A 21266-nucleotide genomic window follows, 5' to 3' on the forward strand; every position below is an offset into this window, starting at 1 on the left:
CACCGCAGATTTACCGGGAGGCTAACTCTTTGTATTTGTGAGCGCGCGAAGTGGCTCGGGTGCAGAGAGGAGAAGAAAGCAACAGAGGTTGCAATCCGGTGTAAATCCCCCCCCCCCCCCCCTCAGGCTTTAACACAAAGGAATGGAGAACTACTACCACTTGTTACATTATACTTGGATCACACTCATCCTTGAAATGGATCAACAACACTTTCCAAACCACTTGCCCGTTCCTTTTCACTCTCCCCCCTTGATAAGGAGCAGGCATCAGCACCAGTTGAAGAAAAACCCAAGAACATTTGAGAGCGGAAACTCTGCTCAAGATGTCAATCGACTCCACTTCTACTCTACCATATGTCGTCACAATAGGGATGTAGTATCTCAATACAAAGCCTTTCGGTGTTCACATACAGTATGTAATATTTTCTCTTTCAAGATTCTTTCCTCTACGACAAACCTCCGACTGTATGAACATCTAGAGGAAAATAAAGGAGAGAAATAAGCATTCAACATCTTGCAGTTTTTTTTTTTTTTCCAAACATCAAAGCAAGAGGCGGTTTAAGTCCACATTCCTATCAATAACAGTATGACAGTCCAAACACACGTTACTAGTTTCAACAACCCCACCACTGTTCACACATACACTATACGTTATACAGTGACAGTCTATTGCAATAATAAAACTTTGTTATTATACCTTTTTAACCGTTACTTATCATGATACATTTATTACTAAGATTAATAATTAGACTACATTATTTTTTTCTGTTAGCAAAAATAAGTGGTGTGCATTACATAATTTAAAATGTACAAATATACTTTTGATCTGGCTTTTAAAAAGGCTTTCAGACACTAGTGAAATCATGAGGCTTCCACACTGGAAGGCTAGCCTATGAAAGGTAGTCAAATGCATCAGCCGGTGCAGGACCCTAACATTATACCTCGCTGTCCAAGAGGCAGCCCCTGCCTTCGAACGTCCGCCACTGTACCGTTTACTGGTTCTCAATGGTGACCACAACTACCGAGTGAAATCCTTAATCTAGAGCTCCCGCGCCAACCATAGCAGTGGGACCCTCCCGTGTCCCTCAGCGAGTGAGGTTTACCGTTTTTCTAACCTACCCACCAACTCATAAAAGAGTCTCAGAGAAGTTCAGCTTCAGATTCTAATTCAGACAGAGTAGCACCACGCCTGTGTTCAGTCCCGAAACACATGCTTCTTTTAGTGCAGATAACTTTTAAAAACACACCCCCCCCACCCCCCCCCTAGACGAGCTTCAGATCCGTCAGCAGCACAGAGGAGCGAAGTGGTGACTGCAATCCAGACACACATTTCATAGTACTAATCAACAGTCAGCTGTAGTTCTGGTACAAATGTTGTCATCCACTTGACTCCTCAGCTTTGTTCTGAAGCTGGCCTCAACTTTTACTTTGGGCTGGTTACATGGACAGGAATAAGACTAGTCCCGGACTTCTACTGAAAGAAACAGTTTATTGAAAGAATCACTTTATGATTAGGCTGACCCCGTGCCCATGAACCTGGCCCGTTAGGTACACACACTGTAGCAGCTGGATCCATGTATGGTGAAGATTAAGCAAAAGACAACTCAATCTGCTTTGCTTGATTGCTGCTCCTAAGCAAAGCCAACAGCTAACACTGCTGTGTAGGCAAACATAATAAATACATTGATCTTAGGATGATTTCAATGAGATGTATAGAAAAGTCAGTGGACAGGTGTTGAGACGAATAAGAGGCATCGGGTGAAACTTTCTTGCTTTAAACTATCTTATGCTGGAGTGCCCTGGTAGCCGAATGGTCATTGTGCATGCCACATAACTGCAACATCCCTGGTTCGGTTCCAGCCAGGGACCTTTGTCTCATTTCATATGCATCTTTCCCTCCCCTTGTTTCCTGTCCGCCTCTTCGCTGCCCACTGTCCAATAAAGGCAAAAATGCCAAAAAAAACAACTTTAACCTATAATATGCTGCCCATTCGCTGGAATATGCTATGATTCTTTTACCCACTGAAACAGGATCCCCATAATAAGTTATGCAGCTTTTGACCATTAAACACTTCCACCAGGCACTTGAATACTACCTCTTTATGGCCTTTGTACTTCACTTTGCTGTCATCAGGTGAAAAGCTTTGATCTCCAAAATGGGTCAGTCTTAGGAATTAAGAAAATCAGCCTCATTAGCAAACTGATGATCAGGAATTTTGAGATTATGCCCATTGATGATAAAGTATTCTCAAACCACAGAGGCGCATAAAATCCTTCAGTTCAAGTAAAAACATGAAAAATCACCAAAACTGCAGTTGCACCATTTTTGCCCAACAGCAAGGGCAAATTCATAGAACATGCTGATCAATCATCTCACAGAGGAGAAATACATAAAAGTGCCTTGCAAGTGGCAAACTTTTCTCCTTTCCCGAGGACATTCACTTCCAAATGAAATGTAACCGTTCTTTTGAGTCGTTTATGTCCCCTAAAATCCTCTTCCCTTCGTTCAGCTGATTATTGCACTAGAGGAAACCATCGACGTGATCTCTATTTACCCACCATTTCAAACACAAGGGATGGAAATGTGAGATAAAGCACTGAGGGAAATGAATGCATGACCATTGCTAAGATTAAAAACATAAGCTTAAATGATTAAAAAAAAAAAAAAAAAAAAGTTAGAATCATAAAATGTTTCACATAATGTAGAAGAAAAATAACAACCAGAATAAAATAACAGTGTTATACTTTAAATAAAATCCATAGATGGCTGCAATTGAGCAATTGATATATCAGCCAATATAAACTGTGCCCCTGTTTAAATGTGACAGTTGACTTCTTAAGATAAATCAAAACTGATCTGAAACCTTACAGGCAACAACTCCTTGTAGTGACTATAAGGGGGCATTTATACCTCGTAGCCAACAGGTGGCAGTGTGCTCAAAAAGAACAAGTCGCTCCATACAAAGTACTGGTGATTTCACATACTAGTGAAAAGTGACAGAATAAGAAAGGAAACAAGAGGAATTTAGGAAAAATAAGTGGCAACTGGGAGGACGTGAGGTCCAATGAAATAACAATATTCAGAAATCAAATCAAAACACCACTTAACAACTCCAGAATCTGACCCTTCCTTCTCTGCTCCCCCTCGTTTCAAACACTGGGGAGAAACAACGAAAAAAAACTACAGTAAAACTGACAGAATGTAAAAGTGCTGCTGCTCAAACTGACTTGAGGTACTGTAGATGGCAGAGGAGCAGATTTCGTAGACTATAAAGAGAGACTGTGCCAAACTGCAGTGTAGACATTAGGAAGGGAAAAGTCAAAATAAACAAGGAAAACACCCCACTAGGCCACAAGTAGAGGAGACAGATGGGAAAAACAGATAAGAGGGGCGATGAAAAGGGGGCCTGATAAGGGTGGAAATAAACTAGTTGGCTGGTTTAATATTGCATAATAGTGCTGAGTTCCTCTCTTATTTTTAAAGCAGCGTTTGCATCCTCAGTCCAGTGTGGGGGTGCCTCCTCCCCTTCTTCCTCCCTGCTTTCCTCTGCACAGTGTCAGGTCCGGATTGACTAGGCGTGTGTGTGTGTGTGTGTGTGTGTGTCAGTGTGTGTGTGTGTGTGTGTTTGTGTGTGTGTGGGAAGGGGGAGCGGGGGGCGGAGGGGGGGAGACTTGCACCTATAAGGACTCCTTGACTGGCAAGCCAGGCGTGCATGGTTGTGTCTGTGTGTTGATGTGTGTTAAGGGTGGCAATGGTTTGGGGAGGGTTGGTGTAGCTCAGGCGAAGTACATGGTCCTCAGGGTGTCATGGTGAATCTGAACAGCTTTGGCCAGTGCCTGGGGGTCCCGACCGTTACTCTGACCAGACACGTGGCTGCCCTCAGCGCTACAGAGTGAGAGAGGAGAGGATCTGTTATGATGGACAAACGACAAACAATAATGGAATGCAGGCCAGGAAAAAGAGGAGCACACTACAAATAATGAATGACAAATGCAATCCGAACATATCTCTTCCTTCCCCACCTGTCATGTTCTTTGTCCACCAGATGGTAGCGGGCACGGAAGGCCACCAGGTGGGCATAGTAGGCTGGCGCGGGGATGGAGACTGAGCGGGTGCAGCGTACATAGGTGTGGCACAACTGGTAGGTGAGCAGCTGGAACTCGTCAGCGGTAAAACAATTGTCATCCCACAGTACATGGTAGTGGGAAGGCCGACTGGTGCCCTGGGAGAAGAGAATCAAAGAACACATTTGTATTATGATCATTCGATAGGGATTGACAATTCAATACATCAATGCCAATTCAACATAACCTATAGGAATTGGCTTTGGTCAGCTCACATAATACAAAAACCTCAGGCCAATGTCTACTACACTACACTCAGACATAAAACAAGTCGTAAAAACAGTCGAACAATAAATATTTGAAGAACAGATATTTTACTATTATAGGGGTGATATCAGCACCACAAACCAACTATAATGTATACCATTGTATACATACCATTACAGTTTCAAGAATAACAACAGCCCATAAGCAATTTAGGAGTTGAAGGTGTGAACTGGTGGGAGAGTGTGTTGCAAAATCTGGCTCTGCAAAGTTATTACCAGCAACAATAAAATCTCATCATACCTTTCAGTAAACTTTTCAAGCTTTTAAGCTGAAAATGAATATGCAAAAAAAAGCCTCCAGTTTCTAATTTGGGTACATAATTACAAAAAAAATGAAAAATAAAAATAAAAAAAACCATGGAGTATTTCCTCTTTTCTCTTGTTGGCATTTTATTTCTGAATCCTGTCACTATCTATGTGCGGCGATGCAATAGATTATAGAGTGTGATGCAATACATCTGAAAAGGCAGCGGAGTTGACAGAGAAGACAGAGGTTGGTCTGACCTGTATTCCAGCGTGACTGCAGAGGTAAAAGTCAAACTCGTAGGGATGTGTGATGTCCGTATCCACGGTAGTACCAGCAGGAATGTTTCCACTACGTCCAACCTGACGAAAGGAGAGTTGAGGTTAGTTAGCCCCGAATTCCCTTTCATTGTTATCTTTCTTCCTCACTTTTCATCATTGTGACAAAAACAAATAGAACGGAAAATGGAAGACACACGGAGTGGCAGAAAACAAAGCTTTCAAAGCAAGGAAGTAAAAATTCTAATTGCTGATAAAAGGACTAGTTGATGGACTGACCGAGGCAAAGGTTTACCAAGTGCTTCCCAACCAACCGATTAAAAGCCTAATGCTCCAGAGAGCTTAAGGCTCTGTACGGGAGTGCCTGCACTAAAAACAAGGTTGTTACATGGTCTTACTCCGGGGGCCTTGAGTGCCACTCCAGAGCTCTCGGTTTGTATTGGGCCCTAATGCTTTAATCGAATGTAATTACGGGGGTTAGGAGGGTGAACAGTCCAACTGACAACAAAAGGTAAATAAGGAGGCCCACTCCGAGTACTTAACGTGCTGGCAGAGAGCATAATTAAGAATATGGACTAAAACATAACACACTGTACTGACTTTAATGGGTACCATGGCTGTGTCAAGCATGTGTGTGTGTGTTAAGGGACTCACTCTCTCGTTGCGGTCGGCACAGAAGAGGCGTGTATGGTGGCGTTTTTGCACAACGATGTAGGTGATGCCTGGCTGGTACTCCTTCTCCAGGCTGATACAGGCCTCACGGATAGCCAGCAGCTCATAATACAGCACCTGAGGAGGAAGAGAAAAATATTCAACATGAAATATTTATAAAAACTACTCCCTGTGTTTCTCTATTAGGCAACCAATAACATTAACTTCATGGTTAAAATACTGAAAAACCTGAAAGAAACTGGGAACTGACCTGTCTGAACTGGCCTTCTGAAACTCCATCCCTGTAGAAGATGATCCTGGTGGGTTTGTAGCGAGTTGACTTGTAGAACTGGATGAGCAGCTCCCTCACCATGGAGGCCAGGTCCTGGATAACCTCTTGCCTGGGCCTCTGGACCCGCACAGTGGCACAGTACCTGCTAGGGTGGGCATCCATACTGCCTACCACCTGGGTGAGAGAGGGGAGAAACAGATGGAGCATGAGTGAGAGGGTATAATGACGGATTCGAGAGGAGACACAGACGTGCTGGAAGGTCACAGAAAGATGAGATATCAGCTTGAAATGCTAGTTGTGATGTCAGATACAGTAACAAAAAAGTTAAAAAGTTCATCCAACAAATCAGGTGGAAAATGAAAGAGGAACTCACTGCTGCAATTGAAGGCTTCTTCCCATCTCCAGCAGGTGGATGTGTAACATCTGCTCCCAAGAAGATAACCGGCTGCTGAAACACTGATGGTCTGTTGATCGAGACATAAACAAAGACGGGAATTAATATTGAGTTACATCATAATGTATACAGTGTCTCCATGTATGATACAATGTGTGTGTTCTGCACAAATGTCGGACAGATTCATGTACGTGTGACAAATAATCGGACATGAACATTTTTAAATAATAGTTGACAGTCCGAGCTATTATAAGCCAAAAAAACATTAATGCAACGTTTCCGTGTATGAGGAGAGGAAGAGCATGACTGACCGTTGGTGAGGCACCAGGATGTTGTTGATGCCTCCCAGTTTCACATTGATCTTGAGGCAGAGGTTGGAGAGCGTCTGAGGCGACGTCTTCACCACGTTCTTAACCTGAACGCACTGTGTGGCCATGCCCAAGAGGGTGTCTCCCACACGCTTTACCTCCGCTATGGGTGGTTTAAAAAAAAACACATAAAAAAAGCAATCATCAAACACTAGCCGTTTACACAGAGACTCAGGAAAGCAGTGGAATTCTATTCAACTCTTTTGGCCATGAACAATATTATTCAAAGCTTCACAAGTAACCGTCACAAGAATTCAATCATAGTTAATTATAAATAGATAGGAGAGCAATTCTACATGTAAGCACTTTAGGATTTCAGGACTCACACTCTGAGAAAAATATCCAAACAATAAAGAGTATAAAATACAACTGAAAGATTATTTTTTCCTACAGCGTGCAGAAAACTACTAGAAATGATTCCTTCATTGATATACATTTAGGAAACTAAAGAAGACAAAATATTGCACCAGCACTTGCCAGAATAGTAATCGTTAATGTTTCCTCACAGTCTTAACCACAAAAATATATCTGGACTCTTATATAATATGTATTTTTAAGCAGTTTTCTAACCATAGACAGGGGTTTTTCCCGGCAGAATGACGATGATGAGCTGCAGTCCAGCGTAGGTGTTCTTCAGGTGTCTGAACATGGGCTCCACGCTGTCCGCTCCCTGGGCGTATTTACAGAAACATGGCTGGCCCTGGATGGGCATCCCGGCATCCTTAGAGATCTTACGTAGCTGGTCTGTGAAACCCCTAAACAAGGAAGGAAAGGGAGCGAAGGGTAAACAGTCAGGAAGAATGGTGATAGAAAAACTGGAAGCTTGTACCTCCTGTGGTCCAGCTTTGAAAAAAAATAAGAATGGACGCTGCTAAATATTCTCTGCGCAACATAAAATACTGTGTGTTTATACTGGAGATGTTGACATTAGTTTATTAGTTTAAATGTTTTCCATTTTATTATTTTTATGTATCTCTTTAACCATTTATCACCATTTATATTTGTTTTTCTCCTACAATCAATAAAATAAAAAAAATAAAACTTACAGTCTATAATAAAGTTGTGAAGTGTTTGTTTGTAGTGTTGTGTCTCTTGAATAGCAGTATCACTGTATTTTTCCATTTTCCAGTGTTTTTTCTTTTTTAAATAACTGCAATGCAGCACAGGGTGAGTTTTTAGGGTAAGTTTTTGACATCTGGCCAGAGACTACAGATGATATCTATCCTTTCATCTAACTCTGACATATTTAATGTATTTTTCTATTAATCTGCACCATTCCTCTGGTATCAACTACTAAAGAACAAATATAAAACATCACCACGGCCATGGCCATCTGCACACTGCTGAGATAAGAGATTAGTAATCATTTGCAACAGAAATTATTAATTCATGCCAGTTTACAGTTTATGGAGACAAAAATATATAAATGATTCCTCTAAAAGCATTACAAATGAATGAGGAAGGTGAAATAGATATACGGTTTTAATAGAAAAATGTCTACCAAGTTATTTCATTTTTTTCATAAATATACTTAATTAACATTGAACGAGCATCATCACTGTGCACAAAGCATCAACAGAATCTCTGAGACAGGAAATAAAACACATTAGCGAAGGATCTCACTTGAGGATTTCTTCTCGACACTGTCTCTGTGTGGCGAAGCAGGCGATGGCCCACATCTTGATCTCCACCCCGGTGTGGAACTGCTTCCCCCTCATGTCCCACACCCCATGGCTGGGCGTGGCTACAGTGCGGTTCTGAAACAACATTGCAGTCTCACCACATGTACTCACGATTATGTGGGCAAACACTCGCATTCATTCTTTTCACGCGGACTCACGCTTGAACAGGCACACGATCGCAAACACACACTTTCTGAGAACCCATAGAACCCAACATACACTCTTCAGCCACACCAAAATGTATTAACATTCGTTTTTGTACAGAAATAGACACACACAGAAAAAAAAAAACGATTCACTCCAAGAAACATGCATGTGCCAGAAGTCTTCGTTCTCACCAGAGAAACATTTAACTTTCATATCAGAAGAAGAAATATCAAGTTTTGTGACCACCTTGTGTTTTATTGCAAAGCTAGTGTGATACAATCTACAGTATGAAAGATGTAATTAGGCGTGTGTATGGCGCACAACGTCGTGTGCATAATAACGTTGTAGTTTTCAATAATACACACACCCAAATGTACAATAAGTCTCCTCACCTTTTAAAATAGAAGACAGAGGAGACAGACAGACAGATGTTAATCAACAATGTGGTTCAGTCTCAATAAGTTTCTTCTTTATCCCATTTTTTCAAAACCTCTTCAACCTACCTCTTGACTTCAATAAGGAAAATTATTTTTAGGCGAATGCTTGCAAAGTTTTTGGTTATATCTGCCCATATGATCCGCCGTCTCAAATACTTTATTCAAACATGATTTGGAAATTTCCTGAGGTTTGTTCAAATATAACCTCTGCGGCAGAGGGATAAAAACTTGCACTATCAAGACTCAACCACAAAAAAAAAAATAAGCAAAAAAGACACCATGAAGTACAAACGGAAGCCAGTGAGTTAGTTCCCCTTTAAAGACGGTGGAATAAAGGCTGAGGAAGGGGACAGCGTGTCAGACAAACAGAGAGAATGGGCGTGATTTAAAGGAAGGGTACCATAAAGTGCTCTGTGCTCACCCTGCCGCCGTACTGCAGCATGGGGGCGGGTAGCACTCGCCCCGTCACGTGGGCCATCTCGTCGCGCACCTTGAACTGGAATTCCTGCACAAAGGGGTCTGCCTCGTAGTTGGCACTGCGCACCTGCGAGGAAAAAAAAAGAGAAAAAAATGTTAATTGTACATATAGAACGTTTTTTTTCAATGAGTCGTTGTGAATTACTAGCGAAGATCATTTCTTGGATGTTATATAGTGAAAAAAAAAAAAATCAGCATATTTGGACACAGCTCTGATTCCCCTTTAAATGGAGCCAAAGTGCAGCAGTGGTTTAGTGGGGCCTTGCATAAAAAATATGATCTTTACAGCGCTTGTCTCTGTGCCAAGTGCCATCATTGACAGATAGCCCTTACGTCTATGCTTGTTATCCTAACAAGGCATTGCTTTCGATATTTTTTGGTGTATGTATGGGTATCAGTTTTCTGTTATGCCTCTGGATGCTATTTTTGTTTTCCAATTAAAATTTTTTAGCATTTTCATGATTTTATAGTCACTTTTGGTAGACAGACAAAAAAATGGAAGGGAAATTGGTGACATGCCAAAAAATGTTAGGTGGCAGCACCCAATTTCAAAATGACTGTGACCGCAGCTCAAAATGTATTATGGAGTTTATTATATTGTTCCAGCTTATCTGCTTGTTCTGTCCTTTACTGCCTTCTGAACCTCTGATGTTCCACCCACACCGAGCAGTGTCAAGCAATGGTGTATCTAAATGAAAACGCCACATAGTGATGTCTACAATGATTTCCTGTGAGCAAGTCCAGTCATTTTGCTCCTGAGTGAAGAGATAGGGAGAGACGTGGTTTAATATGGTAACAACAGGTACTAAATGTGCGCTGCTAATGTGATCGTGGCCAGAGACAAAGCTGCAGACACGGTAGCAGCATCAAACACATTAAAGCCCTTACGACTCTGGCATTTTGTTGACCCTTGGTAGGCCTGCCTTGTAATTGCCAAATGCGATGGATAAGCACACAGACATGCCTCTGTTAACAATATAAAATGAGAATCTGGCAGAGCTGGGTACAAAACAAGCTATTTGAATCCGTGTACATTCGTCTCAATCGATTTCCTCTTCTGAAATGAAGATCGGAAAATGAAAAACAGGGCTTTTTTTTAATTATCAATGTTTGTAACAACGTTTTAAAAATGGAAATACAGATGTTTTACATTTGATTTTGTCCTCAAAGTAAAATTTTGTGTTGTTTCCTTATTATGGATTTTCATATAGTGAGTCAAACATGAAAAATCCAGTTTACATTATGACAAAATGCTAAAATGGGGCAATTTTAAATGATCTCTGTTGTCAAAAGGTGAACCAGAAGAATTCATTGTCAGTATTTTCAGTTTCAGATAATACAACTGAAATAATAAGAGTATAGTTATGACAGATTATGCAACAAGGACTCACTGCATCCATGTAGTTGTAGGCTATTTATCTAAATATGCAACAGTAAATATGCATGAAAATGGATCCGCTCTCCTCCAGAGGTTAATTCAAGATAAGATGCAAGTTAGGAAGGATATGATGCACAGGCAGACTTCGAGCTCACTCAACGTTGTCTGTGCTTGGACGGAGAGGCCACGAAGCAAAAGCTGACCATCTATAAGGTTCTTACAGCACATCAAAAGGCACTGAAGGTTATGCCTAATATCCTCGCAATGAAATCTGCCCTTCGATGCCTTCACCTGAGAGGATAATTACTGTTAGCACCTTTCAAGCGCATGCTCATTAAAAAAATTTTTAAAAATGTTTGTCAGGTATGCAATTAAATAATTATTACAGCCTTGAATTTATAGTCCGTTAATGTTTAAGTGATATTTGGCTACTGCAGTATTAAAACAAAACCTACTCATCAACAGTTGCCACTCAATGTGATTTCAAACAGCTTGTCTGTAAGAGTAAACAGAGAAGACCTGGATTCAGCAGGTGTCTCCAGAACTCACCAGCCTGCTGATCTCCTCCTGCCTGTCAGGTGCAGAGCGAGCTGTGGCTTTGATCATAGTGGAGGTCTGATTATCTGTCAGCTTCTTGATGCACCGTTGACCAGCTACAATGTTACACACCTGCGAGGAAACAAAGGCAAAAGCTTAAACAAAAGGCTGAACATGCAATTTTGATCATTTGAGCCGGGAAAAGATTTTCTGCACACACTTGAGCAGCTGCCCTGCTTCATATTTATATAGACAATACAACAGGCACAGCTGGGAGCTGCCCAGTAGATCATACATTGCAAATTTCATTGTACTTGTAGCACAATATGATGTGACACCCCATAACAAAAGAAGAATATCAGCTAGTTTTCTCTCACCTCCAGGGGCAAGTAGGTATGCTTTTGCTCCTGGCCCACCTGTAGACAGGGCAAATGTGGGTACTTAAGCTGCAGGTTGTACTTCTCCCTGAAGTACTGGGCTACAGTACGCTCTACAGTCTGACCATTCTCCAACTGTAGAGGGAACCTGCAGAGAAAAGAGCATCTTGTGTCAAAACCTATTCCACCGAGGGCATTTAGCGCTATTAGGATGTCCATAGCTAATCTATAAACACTGTATTATAGCTGATCAAAGCATATTTTAATTGATCGACATCGGCTAGTATCAAGCTAAATCAGTCCAATCTATATTTTGCTGCAAGGCTGTTTTGTTCTTAACGCAAAGCTATTGAATTGTCTAGCACTAAATGTTTACTGTGTGGCACATACACAACGTAAAATGGGTCAGACTGGGGGTAAATGGACTGGAACAATACATCACAGTTTCTAACTTGTGGCACAGCACTATGTTGTGACCGTATGTATGTCAGTGACAGCAGAGCAGAAACAGACTAACCAATAATGACAGGGTAGGGAAGGTATACATATAGCCCCTTTAAGACATGGAATGTGTGATGGACTACTGGATTACTTAATGTAAACAAATAGTGATTGACTTTTAAATATAATATAATAAAATCATAGCCAGAGCATGCAATAATAACACTTAGTTAATAGCCATCTCCTCCATCAAACCTCACAATCACTACATGATTTAATATAGTTTAGCATATAGTATTCTAATAGCATACTGCTAAACGCTACGTTCCCATAGGTATGGGCCGTTCTTTTTGATGGCCATATGGAGCCATTTAAAAGGATAAAAACACTGCACTAAAACTGCTACTTCACTAATTGATGACTAATGGTGAGGCCATGGCTGAGAGATGAGTCAGCCATTATTATTGTTTGGTAGTGATTTGGTGATCACATCCTCAGTGGTCCGTGCACCCCGCCCCCGTCACATCCCCCCCCTCCCACTCCGCCCAGAATCTCCTGTTCCCTCGCCCGCCCAGAGGCTGACTCACGTTTGATGGCTGGCAGGCCGACGGGTCACATTGCAGACACGGTACTTCCTCCGCATTGTTCCACAGTGCGTCACCTCAACCTTCAAACCTGGTGAACAATATCAAATGTTAAAGTAGCATTAAGAACGCGTCTGTGTGTGAATTGTTGCGACATGCGCGCTCTCCCTCTTTTCCACTCAAACTCTTACATAATAACCGACGTAACGCTTTCTTTCTCACATGCGGCGTGTTCTCACTGACGCACTCTTTACCTTTGATTTCTTTGGTGAATTTGACCCGGTGTGAGTCTGTGAGGGGGCGAGGCTGCTCATCTATGTTGTGGATGTCCAGCACTTCACACATGAACTGGATGACAGGTTGGGCCTTGTAGAAGGCAGTGGCAGATACTGCAAGATAAAGCAAGAACAAGAGTCAGTTAAAAAACTAAATAATGTACATGTGATATGTTTTATATGTTATACAAATGGTTGCAGATACATCATAGTTAAACCTTTAAATGGCATGGTAAAAAAAAAAAACTGAACGGAAATGTTAAATGTTTTATGATTTCTGTCTGGTATTATAGACTAATGGGCTTCATATCAGATTTTCTTTAGCATTTTACAAGACCCAGACTGTGAGGGGGAAATAAACAAACAAACAAACAAACAAAAACACTTTTCACTAGTTTACAATTCATTCATAACCTAAGAATGGCTACTTTGAAATTTCAACTGACACACAGCTTCAAGCAAAGCTAATGCATGAATACCAAATTAACTGTAACATATCTGGAATATGTGTTCTTATTATTATGAAGTTCTTAGAGGCTTATGTTTGTGTAGTCGGTCGCAGTGCTTGAATAAATATAGTAGGAACACGGAACCTGTTTGCAATATATCTACCTAATATCATTCTGATTTTCAATACTGACATTTCTCTACTGTTAGTTTGGTCTGTTGTGTACACTCCGTGGCACTGAGACATTTAAATATTATAGGTGTGACTGCAGAACAGGACAGATGACATAAGAGAGAAACAAGAACACGTACGACAAAAAAAAACAAAGCGAGATCCAAAGAAATCCAAAAATGGACACAGACAGATGGAGAGAGTGTGGTGGCTCAGCTGCTGTGATGTAAGGAACCTGTCTGTGACGGTGTGTTTGACGGAAGCTCTGCGAGCGCACATCCATGAGTGACGTATAACCAGAAGGCAGATAACTGCATTGTGCACACACACTCTTACACCTCTGGTTTGCCCCATGAGACATGAGAGCCTTTCACCGCCGGCACAGGAAGTGACATCGCTCGTAACTGTCCTCCCCACGCATTGTGTTTGGATTTCTCTCTGTTTAGAAGTGTCTGAGTCATTCATGTAAATGTAAAATTGAAAAAAGGTCTCATTTCTGTGTGATTACAATTATTTGGTAGAAGTGTTTTTCTTCACCCATGATGCCAAGTGCAGGAGGCAGTGTTTGTTGCCTTCATGCACATGTCATTAAATATGGCTTGACAGTTGTCTTAAGCCATTTTCATGTCATACTAGTGCACAACGGCATGTAGAAGAGTTAGAAAACAAATGTTTTGCTACAATTAAGAGTTTGATTTTCCCCCCTTCCCAGCTCTGCCAAAGTTCTTTTTGGATCTTATAGGGCATCGCAAATGTACTTTAATACCTCACTGAATTGCTTCCTTTATTGCCATCTTCAGACAATGTCTTTTCTATGGTCAAATAATATCAACAATTCCTCCTATGTCTACAAAGAAGGGGCCTCTGTTTTTTCCAGTGTTTTAAAATGAGCTTCTATATAAATGAGGGAGGAAAACATAATGTGCCATCCGATAGCATATCTTTTTTTTTGGCACTCAAAAAAGATACACAGTTGGAGTTCTAGTTTGTCGGTGGAGAGTAGAGAGACTTGAAGCGCCCAATTGATTTCCAAGGATGAGAGGGCGGGAAAATGAGACAAAGAGAGACTGAAAGCGTAGAGAGGGAGAGATTCAAATAGAGTCAGAGACTTCAAGCACTTAGCGCCAAACAAAAGCTGTCTTAAGGAAACGCTCCACACAGCTACCCTCCTGATCCCAGTCTCAATCATGCAGGCATGACCACACACACACACACACACACACAAGCTTCCCTCTGTCTCCACAGCAACCGACTACTCAGTTCCCAACCAGCCAAGAACCTAACTTCATCCAAGTTCCTCTCCAGAGTAGAGACGTGGTCTCCAACAACCTCCTGCAGTGTTCATGTGGCAAAACACATTCTCCACCACCCTTTCTGACACATATTTTCCTCAAATAACATCAGATTGCCTTTGTACTGTACTATTCCAGATCATCAAACTGAGTTTTTGGAGCCAGTGCTGGAACCTATTACAAAACTAGATCTTGAGCTGCTCCATGCTTTTCCAAGTAACTGGTTCTCAGCCGGCAGAACTGGCTTTATTCTGTTAAATTAAATCTGCTGCTCCACAACTAATAAACCTGTAATGTCAGAGGAGGATCAACGCCATCACCAAGTCAACCTAAACTCATTCGTCCGCAATTATAAGCAACAGCAGCTAGTAGTTTCGTGTTTCATATCAGGAAAATTACCAAAATATTAAGTAAATCAGCTTCTTTGTCTGGTCTCTGGTAATTCAATCTCAAGCACACAGAAGCTGCACTGCTTCATTGAAAAAAATATCTGGCTATCTGGCCCCCGTACTACAGCTCCAGCCTCAGTAATGATAAAAAAAAGCCTTGATAGTATTCTGTAGACCTTGTTCAATGAAATAGCTATTCCAATGAAACAACATTCTCATGAGTGTGAAATTGCCAGGTTACATTTATTTTAACTACAGCTATTACGTTTCCTCAAACATCACATCACTGAAAGCAAATTGATCACGAACAAATCTCTAAAAATAACTTGTATCATGGAGGTTCCGTGTCATTCTAATCTATCTGTTTAATTATTAAAATCTCATTTCCGCAGCTGTGACAGAGGAACAGAGAAAACAATTTCTGTGCGACTGTACAGGAGAACAGTTGAATTTTTTATATTTAAAACAAAGATTGACTACAAAGAAAACAATGTGAATCTTGCGCTTTTATGAATATTTTAAAAATATGGACGGCTGTATTAGCAAACATTGTTCTGTGTATGAGACAGGTATTTACATTGTTGAAGCTCTGGGGCAATAATATAGTCCATTGCAGCAAAATCAAAGTAAGAATTCGGTTCTTACCATCAATATTAAGCATCATCTTCCACATGGCGGGGCGCACAGATTGGTGGAAGCCAAACCACACCTCCCTTCCACCTCCAAGGGGATGGTCATAACCCTCTGGAGCAGAGAAGAAGGAGCGACCCACAGGAGTGTACCTAGATGGAGAAAAGTATAAATTATAAAGATCACAAGAAAAGAGCAATGAGAATAAAGGAAAGAGAAATACCGCCTCGTGGTCGTATGCCTCTGCCAACCGGTCGAGTTACATTTTACATCTATGTCAGTTCAGACTCATAATATTTGTAGTAAAAACTTTGAATGAATTTAATCAAAGGTATTAACTACTACTACTAAAACGTGGATGCTTCACACACATCTTCAACCACTCAGCACAGAAGATCTATACAATCACCACAGTTTCAAGGTGGGCACCCAAGATTAGTGTCACCAATTCAGTATCCGACCAAATGTGAAATATGGTCATAAAGTCCGCCAAATTCTAATCAGTTCATCCTTGAGTCCAAGTGGACGTTCGTGCCGGATGTAATAAAACTCCCTCTAGGTGTTCCTGAGATATTGCGTCACAAGAGGACGGGACGGATGTGAGGTCACAGTGACCTTGACTTTTGACCACAAAGATCTGTTCCTGATATCGTGTTCAAGAGAATGGGACGGACAAACGGCTGTCACCGGTGTAGAGGCATAAAAAAAAAAAAGAGAAAAGGATGAGAACATAGGGTAAGTATGAAAGGGCGCAGGAGATGACAGGAAATGTAAGATTAGTTGACACATCCTGAATTGATAATGCAGGTCAATATGTGTTTATACAGTGTCACGTTCAGCTGCTCTTCAATATGTCCTGAAACTACAACAGTAATGTGGGGTGGGGGGTGGTGGTGTCATCGCCCGGACCTATCGACCTCTTCTTATGTTGCCCGGGAGGCACATTAATAATTGTACAAAGGGTACATTTTTCTTGCTGAATCCTGGACATGACAATGTGTCATGATGCTAATGTAATAGCAGGCCCCTGCGAACAGAGCCGAATGAAAGGTGTCGATGCAACCGCTCTTTAATAATGCTTTGAAAAAAAGATTTTCATTGAAGGAACTGGTGTTGGACTGTGCTCTTGCCGGGGCTTAGGAAAGTGATATCGAGTGGAAGATGGGATGAGGTGAAGTATGGCACTGTGCGTGATCTCATATAAGCTGTGTTGGATTTCCATTGGGATTAGAGTTGCTGATATTAGTGCCAGTATGCCAAAACAAATATATGGTATTTACTACGAGTATCAGAGGGATTGTTTCTTACAATGTGTTTGATTTTTTTTATATTTTGGCTTTTTATTTGGTGACTGAAGATGGGAGCTGGGAGGAGCAGGCGAGGATAAATGTGCTGTCCCTTTGTGACACTATCCCGCTTGATAGAGGATTAAAGACGTGTTAAAAGACCATTTCGTCTTTAAAGAATGAAACAAAAGTTCACTCTGCTTACCAATACTTGAAAACAGGAACAGTAAAATAAATTAAAGCATAATACTGCTGACGCTACTTAAGGTTTCTTCTCATTAAAAGGGGAGTTTTTTCCTTGCCGCTGTCGCCAAGTGCTTGCTCATAGGGGAATTGTTTGGTCTCTGTAAATTAAAGAGTATGGTCTAAACCTGTGAAAAGTCCCCTGAGATAACTTTTGTTGTGATTTGGCGCTATATAAATAAAATTGAATTGAATTGAATAATAGTTCGGGACATGCATCACAAATTGGTTGCTTTTTAGTCTGTGTGATATGAAAAGTATGTTATGGGATCTCCCTAAACAATTTCAGTAATAGCAGGGTGTGCGAAAGCGGCACATGTCAGTGTTATGATCCTTTTATATTGATGATGGTGAATACACTAAAATAATTACTAATGATCTATTAATAACAATAAAACACATAAGCCTACAACTATAATTACAAGAGTGGACCCAGAAGTCTTAACCTTTATGAAAAAGGCAGGAAAAAAACAACAACAAGCAACTCACTTCATGGATGGCAGGTGTCGCAGCACCACGTCCACTGCATGTACAGGGTTGGTGCTGATGGGTTTGTCCAGCTCTAGGGGCTCAGGCATGCTGCGGCCAGTCAGCACCTCGTGGAGCATGTGCCAGCTGACCAGAGACACGAACTTGATGGAAACTTTGAAGGGGCGATCTTTCCCTCCCTCACCTGGTAGAGTGACGTCCAGGTCCACCTGTGGGAGACAACAAGAAGAGGGCAGGCGGCACAGAGAATGTTAAATCATTCAGTGGAGGTAGGTTTCAAGTGGTTAGTTGTATATTTGTGTATGCGACAGAAGCGTGTATGTGTTTGTTTCGCTTTTCTTTTTTTTTTACAGCATTTTTCGGTTCATGTGATGGTGAGCTGTTGAGATCGTGTGTATGTGTGCGTGTATGTAGAACAAACAGTCTTTTTTTTGTTTTGTGTGTATGCATTTGTGTGTGTCTTTTTTCCGGCTCACCCCTGTGGGTGCCACAGGCAGTGGGTTGGCTGTGTACAGGCTCCTCTTCCCATCGTAGACTGGCCTGCGATCCCCAAAGATTGTCACCTTAAAGTGCTGCACCATGGAGTCCACCACCTCCCTGCACGACACACACACACACACAAAGTAATGTTCAGTTACACCGTACGTAATTAAAAAAAAAAAAAAATCAACGTGTTAAAACATCACATCATCAGTGAGCTGTATGGTCTCTATCAACAGATATTCATCCCTTAGCAAAACACTGTGTGTGCACATTTAGACAACAGCTAAATGTTTTGTAAATGGGAATTATATAATAGGAAGTGTATGAGAAAGATGCAGCTGAAAATAAAAATAGCGGCCAGAGGGTCCATCCTACCTGTTGACTCGCCGTGGGCACTTGTCAGGCTTGATGTCCACCTCGTAGAGGTAGACATCCATCTTGGGGATGTCCACCTGGAAGCAGTTGGCCAACAGCTTGATGGGCTTCCCCATGGTGCCATAGCCAGGCCGCCGAGGCATGGAGAACAGGGACTGGGCCCCAACGGCTCCTACGAGGAAAACAATGAATAGAGGATACGTTAGGGGAATCAGAGAAAGTGTGCAGTGCATACATTAAAACACACTGAACAATATTACAGATCATGTTATATTAAACAGATATGTATAGCTCAGCTGACACATTAACATGCTGACATTATTGACAGATCCTACCATATCACAGATATGGTATTTATTGGCAGATATGCAAAAATGTAAACAATCGATAAACATTACATTTCATAACTTTCACAATTTTATTCAAAATACATTTTATTGTGTCTGGGGTCCATTCAGAGTTCTTTATAATTCCATTTTCAGATCTTTTACTGTTCAAAATGTACTGTTGAGTTATAATATCCTGCCTTAGTAGATCTTTGTCACAAAAATTTTAAACGTAATTTTGAGATATCCTCTGCCAAAACAATTTGTTTGTGTTTATGTATAAAGGGAACACTAACTGATTATCATTATCAGTTTTTTTTAACCCTACAATATCAGTATTGGCATTGAAAAAACAAGAAAAAGAAACTGACGTTATACAAAAGATAAAATGGAACAATGCTGCACATGTCCGACACACATGCAGTAAATAACAAGACTGTAACAAGATAACAAGAGCCTGATGGTGGAAAGACAGTGAAATTCCAAAAGTCATAGTAACTTCAGTGCTACTGTGGGGGGGGGAAACACCGACAACAAACACATCCGACTTTGACATTTTAAAAAATAATACAACACAAACACACACCTCCACTACATTCTCAATAAACCGATACTGTCATATCTCTGCGTAACATACACTTTAAATTTGATCTGAGAAAAGTACAGAGATGATATAACGAATGTGTCCAGGGAATAAAGCCAGTTTCAAAATGAACAACACACACGCCCATGATGAAAAAACAAACTCGACAGCGTAAACACTATGACACATGCATGAGCGTTTTATGGTGCACCGATTCTAAAGCAAACAGCTGTACTGAGATGGAACAACACGTATACTGAAGGCTCACTTCAGGGGCTTTGCCTATATTTCTGGTATCAGGAGGTATCTGTACTTGAAGATGAAGCACTCCTTATGGCAATTAAATACATTTACAATGCAAGACAAATGCTTGCAACGTGGCGATACGATGATTCTTCCTTTAACATCATACTTAATGTGATTTTGTCAGAAGGATTTCTACTAAAACTGTTCATTTTCACTGTGATGGAAATAAAAGTAGCTCTCTAAGTTGAAGGAGTTGAAATGCCACTATATTCACACCTCAGATGCTGTAACTCCTAATATTGACTTCTGTTACTTCTCATAATAGGCTTTTGTCATGAGGACCAGTATAAAAAGTCAATGCAAAATGACTAAATTAATAAAGTTAACTGATAAACTGATTCCCACTCATTTCTATAATTGTTATGAAATAAGACCGATACATGACAGCATTATTGGCTGTTAGTTCTTTAGTGCTGCTCACGACACGTTAGACAATCTACTTAAAAGTTACACAATGCCACATTTGTTCTAAAAAAAACGATTACCGTGCACGCACACGCACTCACAAAAAGGCCATGAGATGTCTTAGACATGAGTCACTTTGATCCTGAAACACAGAGTTCTGTTCAACTTAATGTGCCACACTCATGTTAGTGCTATTTTTGGGTCTGCTGAGGCTTGCCTGCCACATCACACATGAAAAAAAAACGAATAGCTTTGCTGATGTACCAATACAATGTTTGGATTGATCTTATGATATCATTGTGAGTCTTGCGATTGTTAAACTCTGATACAACTCATCCATTTCCCAGGCAAGTGTTGCTTTGTTTACGTCCCCCTCCGACCTCCTGGTCTTTTTTATTCAACTGTGTAGATCTGTCTCCGTAGTCGTATTTCTTGTACTCTCAAATCTCTACTAAAAAACTGCCCAAAATGTGTCATTGATAAATGAGAGTCAGGGCGGAGTGTGATTCATCACCGATTTGACTCATATAGACTCATGTGTGGGTGATGCTAGGGTTGAGGGGAAGTTCATAAAAATGTCCCCAAAACAGAACAGACACCTTCTGTGAGGTAATAGCAGACAACATGAGCAACCATGTTTGTTTACAGTCGGGTCTTTGGAAGTACTGTATGTGCTTTCTGCCCCTGTGGAGTTGAAGCTAACAGGGTTGATGGAGGGTGAAGGCCTCGTGTTTGAAAAAAAAAAAAAAAAAAAGAAGCTTGCTGGGATAAAATGATGAAAAAGAGAGGAAAGTCTGGAATTCCTGCCACGGTTGTCTCTCTCACACAAAACTATGTCCACACAAACTTTTGTGATGGTAATTCCTTTGAGGCCCTGAGTGAAATTT

At 41.0% G+C, this 21266-nt stretch overlaps 1 protein-coding gene across 2 annotated transcripts in view; it reads right to left on the reverse strand.

Annotated features, from left to right (window-relative positions):
* Positions 1-260: 260 nt before the first annotated feature.
* Positions 261-21266, reverse strand: part of ago3a (argonaute RISC catalytic component 3a) — a 37741-nt gene continuing 16735 nt past the window's right edge. Inside the window, exons 2-19 of one of the 2 annotated variants that reach the window (XM_067600874.1) lie at positions 18760-18931; positions 18378-18498; positions 17902-18110; positions 15899-16035; positions 12933-13067; positions 12682-12769; positions 11654-11801; positions 11289-11408; positions 9285-9428; positions 8242-8375; positions 7189-7373; positions 6562-6721; positions 6230-6320; positions 5836-6030; positions 5568-5702; positions 4896-4997; positions 4024-4223; positions 261-3886 (exon numbers count right to left, since the gene is read on the reverse strand). In XM_067600874.1, coding sequence (XP_067456975.1) covers positions 3778-3886; positions 4024-4223; positions 4896-4997; positions 5568-5702; positions 5836-6030; positions 6230-6320; positions 6562-6721; positions 7189-7373; positions 8242-8375; positions 9285-9428; positions 11289-11408; positions 11654-11801; positions 12682-12769; positions 12933-13067; positions 15899-16035; positions 17902-18110; positions 18378-18498; positions 18760-18931 — 2585 coding nt within the window. In that variant the 3' untranslated portion in view covers positions 261-3777. The remainder of the gene's footprint in view (positions 3887-4023; positions 4224-4895; positions 4998-5567; positions 5703-5835; positions 6031-6229; positions 6321-6561; positions 6722-7188; positions 7374-8241; positions 8376-9284; positions 9429-11288; positions 11409-11653; positions 11802-12681; positions 12770-12932; positions 13068-15898; positions 16036-17901; positions 18111-18377; positions 18499-18759; positions 18932-21266) is intronic. The other variant, XM_067600876.1, reaches the window with a different exon arrangement.

Source organism: Thunnus thynnus, chromosome 10 (genome assembly GCF_963924715.1).
Source record: "Thunnus thynnus chromosome 10, fThuThy2.1, whole genome shotgun sequence".
NCBI classification, from domain to species: domain Eukaryota; kingdom Metazoa; phylum Chordata; class Actinopteri; order Scombriformes; family Scombridae; genus Thunnus; species Thunnus thynnus.